The sequence below is a fragment of the Melospiza georgiana genome, chromosome 1 (genome assembly GCF_028018845.1).
Source record: "Melospiza georgiana isolate bMelGeo1 chromosome 1, bMelGeo1.pri, whole genome shotgun sequence".
In the NCBI taxonomy this organism is placed as follows: Eukaryota; Metazoa; Chordata; class Aves; order Passeriformes; family Passerellidae; genus Melospiza; species Melospiza georgiana.
Genome location: NC_080430.1, coordinates 126,498,096 through 126,516,151, shown reverse-complemented (window position 1 = coordinate 126,516,151; position 18,056 = coordinate 126,498,096). Strand labels below are relative to the sequence as shown.

The window sequence follows — 18,056 nt, the reverse complement described above, 5'->3', positions numbered from 1 at the left end:
CAAATTGCTTTCAAAAACCGCTGAACTCTGTGAACTTGCCCTCCGTGAGGGTTCCGAGGCACTGACACGGGTGTCCCAGAGACGATGTGGATGCCCCGTCCCGGGAAGGGAACAAGGCCCGCTTGGATGGGGCTCTGACAAGCTGGTCTAGTGCAAGGGATCCCTGGCCACGGCAGAGGCGCTGCTTATGATCTTGTGAAAAACGCCAATCACTTGTTTTTAAAATTTTTAAAAGTTTAATAGTAATAAAATAGTTAAAAAGAATAGTAACACAATTAGAGTAATAACAATTTGGACAAATTAAATTAGGACAATATGAGACAATAAAAACAAAGAGTTACGGACGTCCGGGTATCTTTTTCTGGCATCACGAGCCCGAAAAAGGACCCCCGTTAACAAAGGATTAACCCTTAAGAACAATAGCCCGTTGCATATTCATACACTTCATACATGATGCATAAATTCCATTCAAACACAGGATTCTGTCTGGTGTCAACTTCTTCCTTCTAATCCTAACAGCGCCTCCAAGCCGGGAAGAAGCTGGTTTCTTCTGATAAGAAGGCAATAAATTCCCTTTCTCTGAAAGATTTAGGTGTCCTGTGGCTGCTATCTCGCTGCAAGCCCTTTCTGTTAAACAAAGCATCCTACATAGCATCATTTCTATTTTAACAATTTTTATAACCTAAAACTATATTTAACACGGTACTTAAGAAAATTAATACAGCATTATTTTCTAACACAATACATATAATATTCATTTTAATATTTGCGAAAAGCCAATCATAAAATACATGCATTTTTCACAATCTTTAAACCAACTTCCAACCCAAACCATCCTTTCAATTCTATGATAAACTTCAATCGCGTGCTCCATGGGAGAGCATTTACGGTATCTCCGCCCTGCCACGTCTAATTAACAACAAGAACTCGACATCAAAGCCTAATTTCACCACCTCCTGTACATTTTGACAGCGCCGGCGCCGAGGCGGCCTCGCCCAGCCCCGGGCTCCCTCACACGCAGGCGCGGGCGCCACCGAGCGGCGGCGGCGGCGGAGGGGGGGGCGGGCCCGCCCGTGGCCTCGCGCGCGGCGCCTGCGCCCGGCGGCAGCGGCGGCGGTGAGAGCGGCGCGCGCGCGGCCGCCATTTCGGGCGCCGTGAGGGGCCGCGCGTCCGGCGGCGCTCGGGACGCGTCCGGCAGCCCGGGGCGGGCCGGGCCGGGGCGGGGCGGGGCGTGCGCGCTGCCTGTTTCCTCCTTTGAGCAGTACTTAAACCAGGTGAAGGAAAAAACCTCGAATTTGTAAAAATAAATTAAAAAAAAAAGAAGAAGAAAACAAGCCCTAATAATTTTTGGTGTTAATCTTTCCTTCTGCTAGGCTCTTTATCTCGGGAAAGATGGCAGATCCCTGGCAAGAATGTATGGATTATGCAGTTGATTTAGCAAGGAAAGCTGGGGAGGTATGTATAAGCTCTTTATAAATAATAAGGTGATTTATTGAGTCTAATATGTATATACCTTCTGAAGGAGGTTGATGTTGGAATTTCTTTTGGATAGTGTTTTGTCAGAAACCTAAATGGGCAGAATAGTTTGTGATGTTCAAGTACAAGATTAGAGTGTCTTTTATGTTTGAAAATCTGTTAACTCAAGAAAACAACTTTGCACTTTTCCTTGCCTTGGAGTCCGATTAAAGACTAAGGAGTAGCTTCTGTTCCTTGAATTTGATTTAAAAAATAAAATTCAGAATTGCGGTAAACAAAGAGCATGTCGATTTTCACCCTTAAACTACTCCTGTCTGCGATATTATTTTACCACCTGAAAGCTGGTGACAGTCTTTTCTTGGGGACACCTCAGTGAGCTTTGTACCGGGACTCGTTGATGGCACTCACTGCCATATTGTGTTCCCTCTGTCCTTGGAAGTGTCCAGGGCCAGGCTGGACAGAGCTCTGAGTCTGCTCTAGTGGAGATGTCCCTGCCCGTGGCAGGAGAGCTGCAGCTAGATGGTCTTTTAAGCTCCTTCCAACCCAAACCAGTCTATCTGTGATTGTTTCTCTTCATGAAGACTGCTTTGCTTCTGTAAATAAGAACCATCCCTTACAGCGGTGATATTTTGCCATATGAGGTGTGAGATGGCTTAGAACAAGAAAAGGTTTGTACATCTTGGCACAGCCTCAGCACAAGTGGTTACCAAATGTTTTGGTTCTTAGTAGTTCTACTTAGTACATTTGAAGGCTGTGGCAGGCAAACAAGATGGCACATGTAACAATTCTGTCCCCTGGAGCTGCAAAGTCTGTGGAACATTGTCTCTGCAATGCCTCATTTAATAAAGTCATCCGTCAGAAAATCTTTTTGAGTTACAGTGAAATAATTCTGTGGGCTGTGAGACATGGGTTCTTGCTTAAGCTGATGCTGACAGTTTTAAGATCATAAATGCCAAGTCTGGCTAAAAATACCTGACTTGAGCTCAGTGTTAGGTGTTTTATTCAACTCTGGTATTTAAATTTGTAAATCTAAAATTTGTCCTTACAAAAGGGATTCCAGTTGCATCTACCTGGAGATCTTCCTTTTGTACTTAGATTTAAAGCTATGTAAAACTGTGTACTGAATGGGGACTAGATATGCAAGTCCCAGCTCCTGCAGTTAAATCCAGGTTATGTCACTGTTTGTGTTTTGTGTGTGCAGTACAGAAAATGATTGTAAAAATTATGTTAGGTTTTTTTGAAATATTTATTTGAAACCTAATATTTTCCATATTGCTAACAATGAAAGATATTTTGTTATTTGTTTTTGTTTCAACAGATAATCCGTGGAGCACTCAAAGAAGAAATATCTGTTATGACTAAAAGCTCACCTGTAGATCTAGTGACAGAAACTGATCAAAAAGTAGAAAACTTCATTATTTCTTTGATAAAAGAAAAGTATCCTTCTCACAGGTATGGCTTGTCGTATGCTTTTGAGAGAAGAAAAATGGAAAGTTTATGATTTTGCTTGGCAGAGTTTTATTACAGCTGGCATGCTGGCAAGTTGTAGCATTACCTTCAATAAATTAAGTATTTTAGAGTAGTAGTGGGATGAAGTTTTGCCCAGGGCTGTAGTAACAAAACAAGGTGTCCCCAGGTCTACTGTCATGAGACAAAACTTAGGCTGAAAGTCACTTCCAGCTGAGAAACTTCCTGGTTATTGTGTTGGAAAGTGAAAGGTGGCCCCAGGAGACCTAACACCCAAATTTCTTGTCTGCTTTTGAAACTAGTGTGCCTCTGCTGTCTGTGTTGGATGGGTCCTGTGGAAATGAGTGTGCCTTTGGCAGATCTCATACAGTTTTACAACATAAAACATCCTTAAAAGAAGACAGGGTCTTCTTCTGCATGACAGAAAGACTGTCATACAAAATACTGGTTTTCTTATTGCTCTTCCCCTTTTTTCCCCTTCTTCCATCTCCTTCTTCCAACTTTTTTCCCCTTCTTCCACCCCCTGAGAAATGTACTCTTGAAGGGTAATCTGTATTTTGCTTACATGGGTCTGTCTTTAGCATTTTGACATAATGGCTCAAGCTCAGTGCAGTTTCCTTAAAGTCAGTTTGCTAATTTTTCTTTCATTTTCTTGGAGATTTTGTTATTGTAGCTATGTAACACGAAATGTAAGAAATTGATATAGAACTGGAACAGCTGAGGTGGTGCAAAAGTTCAGCAACCAAATTAGTGTAAGCATACAGACTTTGTGGAATGACCTTGAAGTAACAGTTTCTGTGACATTGATTAGCATTTCAGAATATTTTAGCTTCTTTTTATTTTAGGTAACCAGTGTCACATTAGACATAATGGTGCTGAACTTTCTAGTGAATTACTCATCCACCTATATTCAGTCTCGTTTTTCTGAAGGTCTGCTGCTTTTTGGAAACATGCTGTTTCTCTCTGATTAGTCATCCTCACTTCTGTAGTTAATCATAAAACTCCCAGTCAATATTAAAGAGACCTCATCTGTTTCCTCACAGCAGTTATTTTACGTGGTTTTGGAGGAAAATGTGTGTTTGCTGCAAACTTTTCATAGGTTGAGTAATGTGTGATAAATTGTGACAACCTGCAAAAGGCCTCAAAGAGAATTCCTCCCACTTAGATTCATTCTAATAATTTTTCAGTCTGAAACACTTTTCTGAGTAGCAAAACTTGTGGAATTTGGGGTGCTGTGTCCTGGGGTTTAGTACTGTGGCTGAGCATGCACTCACCCATCTTCTTCAGGAACTCTGGTTTGAATTTCATCCCTTTATCATGTTACCATTTTGTCATGCTTGTAAAACTAAACTTTTGAGATTAACAACTTTCTGTCAAATTTGGGTTGAAATCAGTCTTCAAATTTAACAGTTGCTGCATGTTCTAACAAGGTATGTAAGACCACAGAGACATTCTTCACTGAAAACACAAACTGTAAAATAATGTTGTATAGCACAAATAAGCTGAAAGGTGTAAATAGTTATAGCTATTTTGAACAAATTTTGATGATGCTGTTATGGAAATAAGTTACAAAAACATCAATGTTCTGAATTCCAAATTCTGGTATTATTCTAGTATATTTTGAATGCTAAATTCTGGTATTGTTTCTATGTTGAAACACAAAATTCTTTTCCCCACATATTGTGCTTATCCTTGACATCATAAATACTAATGCAAACCTGGTCAGATATGGTTGGTGCTTTCTGGATAAATACTGTATTTGTCAGCTTTTTGCATATGATCACTGGTGATACTCAAAGCTTCATCTCACTTTTAAGAATTTCAATGTCAAGGACAGTGTTGTAATTCAGACATATTAAACATTTTCTGTCTTTAAATGTGTTTCTACTCTAGCTTTATTGGTGAAGAGTCTGTTGCAGCTGGAGAGGGCAGCATTCTGACAGATAACCCCACGTGGATTATAGACCCTATTGATGGAACCACCAACTTTGTACACAGGTCCACCTTTCATTTTTTTTTATGTTAGCAACCTCATCTGATTACCCTTTTTCTTTCTCCAGTTCCATGAAAGTGAAGTTGTTTTTAATTTTTAAACTGTTTTAAAAGAGATTCTATGAACTTGTTAATAGTTACAAATTGCTGCTTATTGAGAGCCATTGGGCAGTCTTTGCAAGCATTTTGATATTCCTGTGAGTGTTGTAATAGTCTTGCTCTGTTACCTACATCACCTGTTCCATACCAGGCCTGTATTATATAGCAGGGGTCAGCAGCCTTTGGCATGGATTTCAAAGATAGATGGGCAGATTTCAACAGGAACAGGATACAGAATAAGAAGTTGCAGCATCTTCAGAAAGAAAATAACAGCTTCAGGTGCTGATTTCTAAGAAATTTCAAATCCTTTGAGGTCTAGGAGCCCCAGCTATGAAAGAAAGCAGGATATCACCAGTAATTACCAATGGTATTTCACACCAAGATGAGGAGGGGACTTACAGTGTAATGCTGAGAGCCTATTAATTACATCTTTTAAATGTGATAGATTTTGGCCCCAGTGAGCTTTTTTGTGTCTGCTTAATTTCAGTTTTGAAATGACTGCTGCTATGTGCACAATGGCTTTGAAACACCTTCTGAATCCTGCTGAATAACATGTTCAGAAAGTTATAGGGAAAGAACCCATTCTGCTGAATCCACAGGCTTAAAAGTTGGCATTTTTTGCAGAAAGAATAAAAGCAAATGTCTAGGAATTGAAAAAAACAAGTAAAAATTAATTCATTGGTTGATTGTTTCGAACTTGGACTGAGATGCAATCCACCATGTCTTACATAGTCCCACTCTCTTCACTCTTCCTGCATTCTTCAATATCTCTCTTTGTCATGGCTTTGGTGGAGAAAGGGGAGGTGGTGGGAGAGCTACCTTGGTTCTTTCTATGAGGCCATTTTGGCCAGCTTGTTCCTTCTGAGAAAGGTTGGTAGCATAGAGGTTTGTTTGCATTCTTTGGCTGCAAAAAACAGTCCCTAGGCCAGGAACAGCTCTAACAGGAATGGCAGCCCCAGTGGGTAGAAAACTGTGTTTCAAATGGTAACCAGTGTTGTTGGCTCTATTGTCAGCTAAATTGTGCAAATTGCAGAAAACTCAGTTCTGTGTAGTCCAAGTTTGTTTTTGAAATATAGATTACATTTAACTGTCTTTATTAAGAGTAAACATGGTAATGAAAGGAATTTAGTATCTACTATAAATTAGTGAAATGTTTTGTTTTGTAGGTTTCCATTTGTGGCAGTTTCAATTGGCTTTGTTGTAAACAAAAAGGTATAGTTTTTATTACTTAATATCTAATCAAATTCAAATTAATTGCTTGCTTCTAGTTACAACTAAGTTCTGTAATTTCCTATTTCACAGGAAATAGGAATAAAGGGAAAAACCCCAGAAGGTAATTTTCCTTTTTCTTGCAGATAGAGTTTGGAATTGTGTACAGTTGTATAGAAGACAAGATGTATACTGCCAGAAAAGGAAAAGGTGCATTTTGCAATGGTCAGAAATTGCAAGTATCAGGCCAAGAAGGTAAGCTGAACTGAGGAGCTTCTTTCTGGTAATTGCCAGATTGCAAGTGGGACAGGAGAAATTTGGGGCCTGGGCATATTGATATTTCTTAACTCATCGTTTTGTTTTGCAAGATTTTCTTTGGCCATGGGCTGTCTAGTTTTAAGAAACACCTTTTATGTTCTCTTTGGTGTATATGATGTGATCTGTGCAAAATCAGGACTTGAGAATTGAAGATTTTATTTCCCATGTATTGTGGTTTTGTTAGTTTGTTTCTTTGTCTTTGATTCCCTATGTGTCTGCAAGCTGTTTGAGATGTTTCTTTAGAGTGAAACAAATCTGCCAAACAATTCAGCTTCTCCCAGGCTGGTTTAAGTCAGTACCACTCTTCTGTGTTTACAACCCTACATCAAGTAAAATCCATGCTTCAAATGACATCCTGTAATATCTGAAGACTTTTTTAATTTTTATAGCAATAAAATTCTGTTTAGTACTGGCATCAGTTAATGTATATGCTCAGTTGGAGCAGATCATGCTTCTTTAATTGTATTTTTTTCCTGCAGTTTTCCAAATAATGACAGATTTTTATATGTTTGATATATGCACTATTTTATTAAGATACTTCATACTTTTATTCAGTCTTATAAGAAAGCAATGAAGTAAACTCTGCTAGTTACTGTGGCTATTTAAGTTGTGCTGTTGGAAAAGTGAGGTTTTGTTTCTTTTCCAGACATTACAAAATCCCTTTTAGTAACAGAATTGGGGTCAAATCGTGATCCAGAGGCTATAAAAATAATTCTTTCTAATATGGAAAGACTTCTCAGTATTCCTATTCATGGGTAAGATACTTCCTATTTCTATGAATATTTATATATACTGGTGGTTAATATTGTAAATACAATAATTTTTAGAAAGCTTTGGTTGCATTATATTTGACACCTTAAATATGAAATATGATTTCAATGTTTCTGTCTACTAGCTTCCACAGAGAAACTGTATTTAACTTTTTCAAGCTGAGACATGCAACAGAAAATGCGAACAATCAGTGTTGGGAAGCAAAGCATGTTTGGGCTTGCAGGATTACAAAGTGTTGTATTTAGTAGTTAAAAAAAATAAATACAATTTTGTGCCTTTTTTTCCCCAAGATAAAACTGGATGAACAGAAGCTATATGAGATTTCCTAATTTCCTTTCCTTGTAGTAATGAAAATTGTTTTTTATATATATATAAAAGACAAAAGTAGATCTCCCTTTGCTCTTTCAAAACTATACAATTTTAATCTGAGTAGTTTAAAATGTGCATAAACTTCTCCTATTTTGTTTGCATTCCCTGCTTTTTCTCCTCCAGATAAGCCAGTCTACATTTCCACAAACCATCTTGTATAAAGTTGTTTTCAGTAGACAGTTCTTCATTACTCAACCGTATCTGTGTTTCTGATCTAACAAGTTTTATGCTGAGATTCTCAGGATTCTTGTTTTGACACTTAACATGTAATTTTTTTCCTATTTTCAAAAAGTCTTCTGGTGTTGCTAAATGATTTATGCTAAGATGTAAGTAGGAAATACATTTTAGATGTGTTGTGAGTTCAACTTAGCAAGTAAGTGTGACTTGTACTAAAAACTGCAGTTATTTCAATTATCAGTAAACTGTACATTAAATTGTTATTGATAGCAGCTAAACTATTGCAAGATGCAACTTAAATCAACTTCAGTCTCAAACTATTGTTTACAAATAAAATGCCAGAAGAAACTGAAATTTGTGACACAAGGGTTTGGTAAAATTATCCAGACCAAATTTATGCTGTGTAATTTATTTTTTATGATTACTGTTAGAGGGTTTGGAAGGTCAGAGATGTTTACTGAGTATCACCAGAGAAACCAAAAAAAAAAGTTTTCAGCACTGGAAAGTGTACACTCTCCTTGAATTCAGGCGTTCAAAGAGCAGAATAGACTGTTACTGTTTCATGGGAAATGATCTTCCATAATATGTTTTAGTTCAAGAAATCATTTAAAATGTGTTTAAACAAAAATTTATTAACAGAATTTGTACATGTAATTTCTACAAATTTGCTGTATTTTGAAAACTCTCCAAAGTAACACTTCATTTCCATTTTTCATGTTTCACTGCAGCACTTCATCATGCTTGCTCTAGTTCAGTTCACTTCCATCATGACAATTCTGTGTTCTCTGTATTTTCTATTACAGACAATGTAACTTTTTTGCAAACTCTCCTCTGTTAAAACAACATCTTGTCTCTCCTGTAGGATTAGAGCTGTTGGTACAGCAGCTGTGAACATGTGCCTTGTGGCAACAGGTGGAGCTGATGCCTATTACGAGATGGGGATTCACTGCTGGGATATGGCAGGAGCTGGAATCATTATTACTGAAGCTGGTGGAGTGCTGCTGGATGTAACAGGTAAATGCATGGGCCTGCATGATACTCTCTTGTCCTTTTAAATGGCTGATGGGGAGCAAAATGTAGCTGAAATGAGAAGGCAAGTTCTTCTCAGTCCTCTTTTCAAGCTACCACTACTGAGCAGTTCCCAGCCTGTTAACAGATGAGGAACAGGTTAATTGTATGTTCTTGAGCAAGATGACAACCTTTAGTCCCTTGGCTGGACTCCTGGAAAAGTGAAGAAAGACAGTAAACATCCATTGAAGAGAATTTAAATGCAGCTCGTATGAGATACTTGTTGTGTTAAATGCATTTTGTCCAGAGGGAAAATTTGATCCTAAATAATAATGTATAATTTACACTCAATTTTTTTCAGTGCTTATTTTCATACCAACTTTTAATTTTCTTCATACATAAACTGGTTGCTTTGTTTGCTTTGCTTTCTAGGTGGACCGTTTGATTTGATGTCTCGGAGAATAATTGCAGCAAGTAGTCGAGCTATTGGGGAGAGGATAGCCAAAGCCCTTCAAGTAATTCCTCTGAGAAGAGATGATGCAACCAACTGAGCACCAAAGCTGCACCATAAATGTCCTTATCTAATGTTGTCTCTTTTCCCACATGGTGGTCGTGCTGCCTTGAATAGATGATAGTCTTTCAGTACTGGTGTGGCTGCTAAGTAGAGCTTTGAGGTTGAACAACATTCTAAGTAAGCTGTAACTGTTGAGTATTTTATTTAACATCACAATTAGATAAAATCTAGAAAAATAAGTAAATATATGCAACTAGTATTTTCATGTTTTATACTATCCTGGAACACATAGCAAGAGACTCTTTGATGTCTAGATAAATAAAGATCTCTAGTTCTGTCAGTGACAGAAACAAAACCCACTGTCCTAACACCACATCATCACATCTGATCCTGAACCCAAGAAGATGAAGGCATTACTGTTTATGCAGTCTTTGTCTGGTCTCCAGTGTATCCATTTCCTTACCTCATTGCAGTTTTTATAGAGGTGGTTCACACATTTCCAGACCTGTTTGTTGCTTGTAGTTTTGGCTGCAATTTAAAGCCTTTATTACTTGCATATCATTGGTTTTGTAGTCATCATTCTGTCTTTCCAGTTGTAGATAGACACAATCTCTTTAGCCTCGTTTGTGGCCAGTGCACTTGCAAATCCATTACAATTTCAAAAGTAATAGTTATTGTGCCAGAAAATATGTTCATTTTCCAGAATCAAGTTCTGAGCACACCTATCACCAAATGCACTTACTTGAAATTAAGATGCAGTATGATTTTAATTTTAATTTTGATTAAGTTTCTTCATGGATGAGTGTGTTTCAAAGTCTAAGGAATCATTAAATCCAGGAGAGTTTTCAATACTTCAGCTGGCAAAAAAAATAAGCCCACAGTCCATATTTTTTACATAATTTTTTAATTTTTCGTAAGCTACAAAAGCAATGACCAACCAGGACCAAGTTTCCATTGTGTTTTACAGAATGCACACAGAGGAAGATGTATACCTGAACGTTAAGGGCAGTGATTTAATTCTAGGTGTCAGTTGTTGTAAACTTTGAAAATTATACTGTTTCTCTTAATTTTTGTATTTAAGATTGTTAAAAGCATGAGTGCACTGTTCAGATAATTAATGCACTTTAAAAAAAAGATGTCACATCAGTTTTTAGACTGTTTTTTTTTCGTGTTGAAAAGAAAGTTGTCTCACTGGTTGTTTAGTTAAAACACAACAGTGCTTTGGAAAACCTGACTTTATGTACTACTGTCCCACTATTTTTACTTGGAAAAATGGTATATTGAATTTTCATGAGATTGCATATTATAAATGTCAGGTTCTTATGTCAGTTGATTTATGCAGATTTTTCAGAAACACTTAATTTGATGATGTACGTAATGCCGGGTGATTAATGTTAACAAGGTCAGCCTCCTATTTAGAGGTCTTCCCAAAAAGCCAGACTTAGAATTACTTTACTTTTTAAATTCCTGTTGACAAGGATGTAAACCTTCTGAGCATTTCACTGTAACTTTATTGCTGTAAACAATATGTGTGGGATCATGGTTATTTTTGAAATGTCTTCTGTACCATTTCTGTGGCTTTTGTATAATAAAATCTGCATAACTTTATTTGTGAAATGGAAATATGTCTAAGAAGTACTTAAGATGGGAGAACATGTTAGAAATAAATACGCTTTAGCAGCAGTGGCTTTAGCTGTGCTTCCTTTCTTAGCATTCATCAGGTCCAGTGCTGTGACCCATCAGGCTGGATCTGGGGGCCTCAAACTGTTGGAGTTGAACACACTTCGTCTTGGCCTCTGATGTGCTCAGGTCATAGAGTGTCGTGCCTTTTGATGCAGGATTATGTGTGCACCTGCAGTTGGGTTTTGGAGTGAATATTTCGACTTACTCCAATGAGATCATGGTTCATTAATCATCTCCAGCCTCAAACTTTAGACTCAAACTTTATGGGTTGTCTTGCCAGTCATTTGTGCTGGAGGTCTGTCAGCTGGTTGAAGCATGTGGCTTTCTCATTGTTAGGTTTCCCAGTAATGTTATCTGAGGAAAAACTTGTTATGATTCTTAACTTGGCCCTCTTCACTCTCTTTGTGTTGGAAACTAGGCATTGTCTTCTCAGATACCTCTTCAATATATGCCCACTTCTTTTGTCACGTGAAAGGACACTGAAATGTAATTATTAAGTTTAAAGACATTTTGTTTCTAATCTAGCCTGCAATTTTGACAAGTTTCTGTAATAAAATAGAGAAGTCAAGATTGCTGTGTATTCAAACTGCTTTTGAGAGTTTATATACGAGGTGGTACCTGGATGTTCAAAACTGTAAGAGGTGTGGTTTTGTTGCTTTGAAAGATGGAGTGGCAGAATTAATCCTCTTAGATGTTTTAAAAATAATTTTAAGATACATTTATATATTTACAAGATAGCTTTTGCTGGGCAATGAGACGATTGGATAGGAAGGGCAGTTGCCACAGATTGAACAGACTTAACTGTCAATCAGGAAGGATTGAGTGTACAGGAAACTTTCTTGCTTAGCTTTTCAGTGAACAAAACAGGACTTCAGCTGGAAAATTCCACTGTGGTTTGAACCTCAGCTCTGAATGAAGAACACTCAAAATTTACAGGTGCAAGAAGATCAAGTGAACAGAGTCAGCAACTGGAGTGAGTGAAAAAATTTTAAAATACTACTGGAAATAAAAGCAAATATGAGCAAATTTAAGCAGTCCTTTTGCTTTTATTTTCAGAATTTAAATGGGCAAACATTGTCACTACAGTTACTACAGAGCCTACTGCTCATCTTAACAAAGGTCTTCAAGGAGGGGACTGATTTTTAGCCTAAAACACTGAAACAAGTAGTACTACAAAATGGGTAATAGTGACTTCTAGCACTGCTGTGTATGCAGGAGCCTTCATCTACTGTCCTGGCAATCATCCATTGCTGGTGCTCTCCATTTATTGATTTGCTGATCAGTTGTGATTGTTTCCCATGATGGCCTGCAGAGCCTTGCTCTAGCTGCAAAGCAGAGTATTCCAGTAGATGCAATCCTGCAGAGCTCTTCCCAGGGTGAAATATTGCCATAATCACAAAAGGCTTCAGGCTCTTGTCCAGCCCTCTTCAACAACCCTGCAGAAAATCCCTCATCTGCCCCCCTCCCCTTATGGAATATGGACTATCCCTCATATCTGTGACCTAAAGCTGGGTTTAGTTTTGCTTAGTCTAATGTCCATGGGAGCTAGGCATTCTGACTAGATATAAAATGCCATCTTGTGGCCTTGGTAATGAAGCATTTTAAATAAGGAATATCTCTTTCTTTTCCTGAGATTCTTCCCATCCTCTCAAAGCCAGCTGCTGATTCAGTTCTATTCACTACCTGTGAGGGAGGTAATTGCTTCCTTCACCAGTCTGATCCTGTTGCTACAGTGCTGGCAGGCAACTCTCCAGCAGCACACTGGTTTTGGATCTACAGCAGCTGGCATGGCTGCCTTTATTTGCACGAACTCCAGGCATCACAAGGATGTCAATGATGTGACACCTCAAGAGTGTCAGCCAGATCTTGTGAACAGCAAAATCCATTACACCTCTGGATCACTGCTTATCCAGCACCAACAGCAACAGTGAATGTAGTCTGTCACATCATGCTCCAGTTTGCACAATCTTCACACAAAGATCTGCAGCTTCTTAAAGGTCAGTGGGAGCTTCTGAAATGTCCTCAGTGGCCACTATCTGCTGTCTGTCTGCTAAAACAACAGGGCAAAGAAAATCTGACACCCTTCAAAGCTGTGTGCATTTGGAACAAACAAACTGGAGGACTGCGCTCAGCCGAGAGCACATTATGGCACTGTATGAAAGAGCTACAAACTCCTGCCTGTTTGAGGAGGAGAATGGATTAAAGAATGGAATGCTTTCTTCCAAAGCAAAGCAGAACTATTTTTCTAGCACAGTTCAAGCTATTAAGATGCTAAAAATAATGAAGAGTGTAGATCCTGTTCCAGAAGCTTATAGGCTCTTTTGATGGTTGGTACATTGCCTGCATACACTGTGGCATACTTACTCTTGGTTTGCACAATCCCAGGGATGGATGACTTTTACACTGAGGTGATTCTCTCTATACAAAAGTTGCTTTAGGAGGGAATTGGGCTTTCTGCACTCCCATTAAAATGGAAGGAAAAGAGGAAAAAAACACAGTAGCAATGGCTGCGCCACAGCAATAGGTAAGCCACCCTCCCCTTTTCATGCAGTGAAAGATTAAGGTATGCGTTGTTATGTCACTCCTTATCTCAGCAGAGACTACGTTTACAACCATGTGAATAACGTCATTTAGAAGTGCTTGTACTGCAAATACTTGAGGAATAATTTCATAGAAGCTCTTCCTCAGCTTTGTGGTTACATCTTCCTCTGCTGCTGAGCCGGGAGAGGCGGTTCCGTGCTGGGTGTCCTGCCCGTGGATGCAGGCGCAGGGCGGTCTCGGGAAGATGCGCAAACCTGCAAAGAGCCGCGCCCCTCACCGCTCCCGGCACAGCACTAGAGGGCAGCCGGAGCCAGGGAAACACCAGGAGCGTGTTCTTTGCTTTAGAGAACATCCCCTTTCCCATGCATCCCCTCCACCCTCCTGCTCCCTGTAGTTATTGTGTAACAGAGCTATTCGGACAAACAATGCCAAAATTTTGTGAGGACTTTAGCTTTTTTTTTTTTTTTTTTCCTGACCTGAGAAGGAGTGTGAAACAGTATTTGTGCCAGCAGAATTAATGTTCCCTCCTTTTCAATATATGTTGAAGATTGTGCTATGAATCTCAGAAGATCAGAAATCAAAACTCTAAAATAAGATTAAAACCTACAAGTCATTAGATTTTACTGCATTTAGGGCTGTAATAATTTCCTCTGGGTTTTTTTGGGTTTTTTTGGTTTGGTGTTTTTGTTTTGGTTTTTTTTTGTTTTTTTTTTTTTTTGTTTGTTTTTTTTTTTTTTTTTTTTGCTGTCATAAATTAGGACATGTCTTTTTAAAAGCCTCTCCTTAAGCCTACCAGATAATCTTCTGGGCACGCATGTATTAATCTTGTATGCAGATACAACCCTGGAACAACAAACCCTGACACAAATAAGCTGATCTCTGAGTTTTGAGATACAACTGTTTTATTTTCCAAAGAGGAAACAAGCTCAATATTTTGCCTCCAAATGTGTTGAGATGATGTAAAGGAACATTAGTAGCTGTCTGCATTTTACCTGTACAATAGTATATTCAGACTATATTTTTCAGGATCTGCTCAACCATAGGCAGATAACACATCTGCTTTATTTCAAGGCTTCATGGTCTCTGTGCTGCATCCTGTAAAAATTTTATTTGTATTTATGGCCTTGCCTACGAAGGCAGCGTCCTACATGTTAAGTGCCAATGCATTACTGACAAAAAGTTCAGTTTAACTCAATGTGTCTGTTGAGAGGCACTGCCTCCCACGAAAAGACTTGTCTCAGAAAAAGACTTTCCTGCCCTCCCTGTAACATGTCTGGAGGTGCCGTGCCAGGGCACACCACACAGGACGTGCCCAGCATAAGGACATTACCAGGCACATCTCCACAGGCTGTTGGGAAGGCCCCAAGGTCTCTGCTTCCAAAAAGCAAGTACTGAAAGGAGAGATGTGTCCTGTACTGTCTGCAATGCCCTTTAATACAGGTCAGGGTGAATTAAAATAAGTAACTCCAGTGAGGATCAGCATGGTATATCTCTTTTGAACTATGGCTTCTCTATGGTGTTGTAAGACAGCTACACTGCCCTTCCTTCCTCAGTTGCAAATTTCTCTTTGGACAAGAGAAAAGCTCCTAATGCTGTTTCTGGTGCTGGGGTTCTTGGCCAAGGACAAATAGCTGTGGAAAAGGGATCCCAGCTGAGATGTGCTGACCTGGGGATTGCTGTAGTGTGCGATCTTGGGGAAGGTAGGAGAGGGACTTGGCCAGAATAGACCAACAGCAGCAGGGACACGAGGTCCTAGTTTGGTACCACTTTTTATTAGTACCTGCAGAGATTTTTTTCTAGTTTTAGAAATGTCATTCTTTTCCAGCTCTCATAACAAACAGGTATGATGACATCTATAGAGGTATATAGAAAACCTCTGTAGGGATTTTCAATTTTCTGTCATTTCTCCAGAATTAAAACAAGTAAATTCAGGTGTAAAAGTTCATCAGGATGACTTTATTTATTATTAATGGCAAAAAACCTCCGCTTTATTGGATGTTTGCATTGGCCTATTGTAGGCAAACAATCACCTCACTACTGAAAGGTAAAAATAATAAAAACTCCCTTTATTTCTGCTTCATTATACTTGAAATTGTGGTTACAGTTCTCGACAGTCCTCCAGCAAAACACATTTAAAAGAGATTAATGGTTAATGTTATTAGAAGTTCCTCTTTCAATATTTATTTAGTTCTAATTAGCAATGTAATAGCCCTGTAAAAGTAAATTTTCCCCCACTTCATCTGTGGACCTTGTTCAGCTCACTGTGTTGAAATGGAATTCATAATGACAAACTGTCATGGCAGAGGGAGGTTAAAAGCTTTGCTTCTGTAGGCACTGAGATGTTAATAGCAGTTTCCACTGAAAGGAAGTGCAAGCCTGGACATAATGATTCCCATCACAGTCATTTTGTGTGACTGACACTGAAAAACACTGCTATTCTGTCAAATGAATCAATTAGTAGAGAAAATACGTTTTCCACGGTACACATTCCAGTTCTGTTAACTTCTCCTATCTTTTATTTAAGTATCATGGAAAATTAATAACTAGTAGTTATTAGCCAGAAGCATTTCTTTCTGCCAGTTGTACCTGCCAACTGTTAAGCCTAATACCTGAGATTTTAGGAAATGCCACTCCAATTCTATATTCAGTTAGTTCCTTCAGTTCAGCAGATTCTGTTATTAGTGTTTATTTCTTCTTCCCAAAGTTTTCATTGCAATCTTCAGTGCATCTCAACTGAAATCAAGTGGATTATGTCCCCTTGTTAATCCAGAGTAGAGAGCTGATTGTCTAGAGGTTTTCATTTGTTGGTTTGTGTGTTTTTGTTGTTGGTTTTGTTTGGTTTGTTGTTTTTCTTTTTAATTCAAATGAAAGAATTATGGACAAAATATTCAAAGGATTGGAAGCAGAGAGAGAAATCACAACCCCATTCCCTGTCTCAAGCAAACATGTTCTTCACTAGAGTTCCTTAGGTTAGGATACCCTCCTGTTTTCCCTTTTAGAATGACACAACTTCAAGAAGTGAAGAAAAAAACTTTTAAAAAGGATGCAAAAGTACATCTCTTGATTTACTTGAGATGAACCCTAAATGCAGTTACTTCCAACTCCACATGTGGCTCTGTTCTAGAAGGGTCTGTACCTACACAGAGCCCTGTGGATCTGATGTAATCCCTAGTAAAGCTTATATAGATTGAGCTTTCTGGAAACAGATATTTGCATGTCTTTAAAAAATAATTTTATTTTATCTGAACATCCAGGAAAATAAGTTATTAGTCAGTTTTTCCACAAATATTTAAAGCTATTTATTTGGCTTAACTTTCACAAGAAAAGGCACCATCTGCACAGAAGATAAGAAAGTGGGAAAAACTCAGTTACAGTTTAACCTATAAAGAGACTAATGATTTTCTAAAGTGGCATCAGTTACAATAAAAACCTCCAAATCCAATTACATCTACTGAGGTAATGTAGACAGCAAATCAAATAAAAGAAGACATTTTTCTGCTCTGTTCATCTTTACCTGAGCATGCTGATTAAAATATTTTTTTGTTTCATTTGAAGGCTTTTTTCTCCCCACTTGCTTCATATCTTTCAACATATGCATGATGACACACGGAGGCAGTGTCTCAGATGTGTGACTCTACCATTACAGTCTGTGAAAATTTATCCCTGGCATTTCCAAACGCAGTGCAGGATCTGTAAATCCACTCCCACCCTGCTTGTTGCAATCTCTTCTATCAATGACTTCAGAGACAGCATGAACTCAATGAACTCAGACAGCAACACCATCAACAGGATGCATTTAGTTTTGCAAAGGGCGTGTAAGGAAGAGTTGAGGGGGTGTCTTATGGTGGCAGAGACCTTTCAAGCTAATGATAGGACAATTTGCAATACCTTTCTGCTAGAAGGAAGATATTTTGGTAAACAGAAGATTCATGCAACAGAATTAGCTTGGCTTGGTTCAATTTTGGCTCTTAGTACACTGGCTTTTTAAAGCAAACACATTCACAGCAGGCACGTAGGTGGGCCTGAAGAGACATACAGCAGGTACTTTGTCACATTAAACCAGATTGTAGTTGATGCAATTTGAACTGATTAGGTGAGTGAAGGCAGGGGAGGGAACCTAGATGGGTGAGGTAGTTCTATGTGTAACTCCACTGATTTCATGTTGACACATTCAGGAGCCACGGAAATGACTCCTGGCAGCATGAGGAGAAAATGCTATGTTAAGCTACTAGATTCAATACATCTGTATTATACATATTTATTACCTAGCCAATATCCACATGCACGAAGAGAAAAAAAGAGGTTGGAAAAGTTAAATTTCCTGTAAAAATTCATGTATAATGAAATTTAAATGTTTAAACTTTTACTTGATAAATGTTAATTTAACTTGTACCCAATAATTTGGTTTTTTTTGTGGCTAGGCTAGGAGACC

At 38.5% G+C, this 18,056-nt stretch overlaps 1 protein-coding gene across 1 annotated transcript; it reads left to right on the top strand.

Moving 5' to 3' along the window:
* The first annotated feature begins 1,177 nt into the window (after window positions 1-1,177).
* IMPA1 (inositol monophosphatase 1) lies at window positions 1,178-11,083 on the top strand. The gene is made up of 9 exons (XM_058042252.1): window positions 1,178-1,274; window positions 1,374-1,455; window positions 2,795-2,928; window positions 4,837-4,941; window positions 6,201-6,246; window positions 6,390-6,498; window positions 7,208-7,316; window positions 8,741-8,892; window positions 9,319-11,083. The coding sequence occupies exons 2-9, from the start codon at window positions 1,393-1,395 to the stop codon at window positions 9,435-9,437; spliced, it is 837 nt and encodes a 278-aa protein (XP_057898235.1). The 5' UTR covers window positions 1,178-1,274; window positions 1,374-1,392; the 3' UTR covers window positions 9,438-11,083.
* The last annotated feature ends 6,973 nt before the right edge of the window (window positions 11,084-18,056 follow it).

Excerpts from the sequence above, each read along its gene's own strand:
- IMPA1 (XM_058042252.1), top strand. The coding sequence starts at position 1,393 with ATGGCAGATCCCTGGCAAGAATGTATGGATTATGCAGTTGATTTAGCA. Across the intron at positions 4,942-6,200 it reads ACCACCAACTTTGTACACAG|GTTTCCATTTGTGGCAGTTT; the intron begins GTCCACCTTTCA and ends TTTGTTTTGTAG. Across the intron at positions 6,499-7,207 it reads GCAAGTATCAGGCCAAGAAG|ACATTACAAAATCCCTTTTA; the intron begins GTAAGCTGAACT and ends TTTCTTTTCCAG.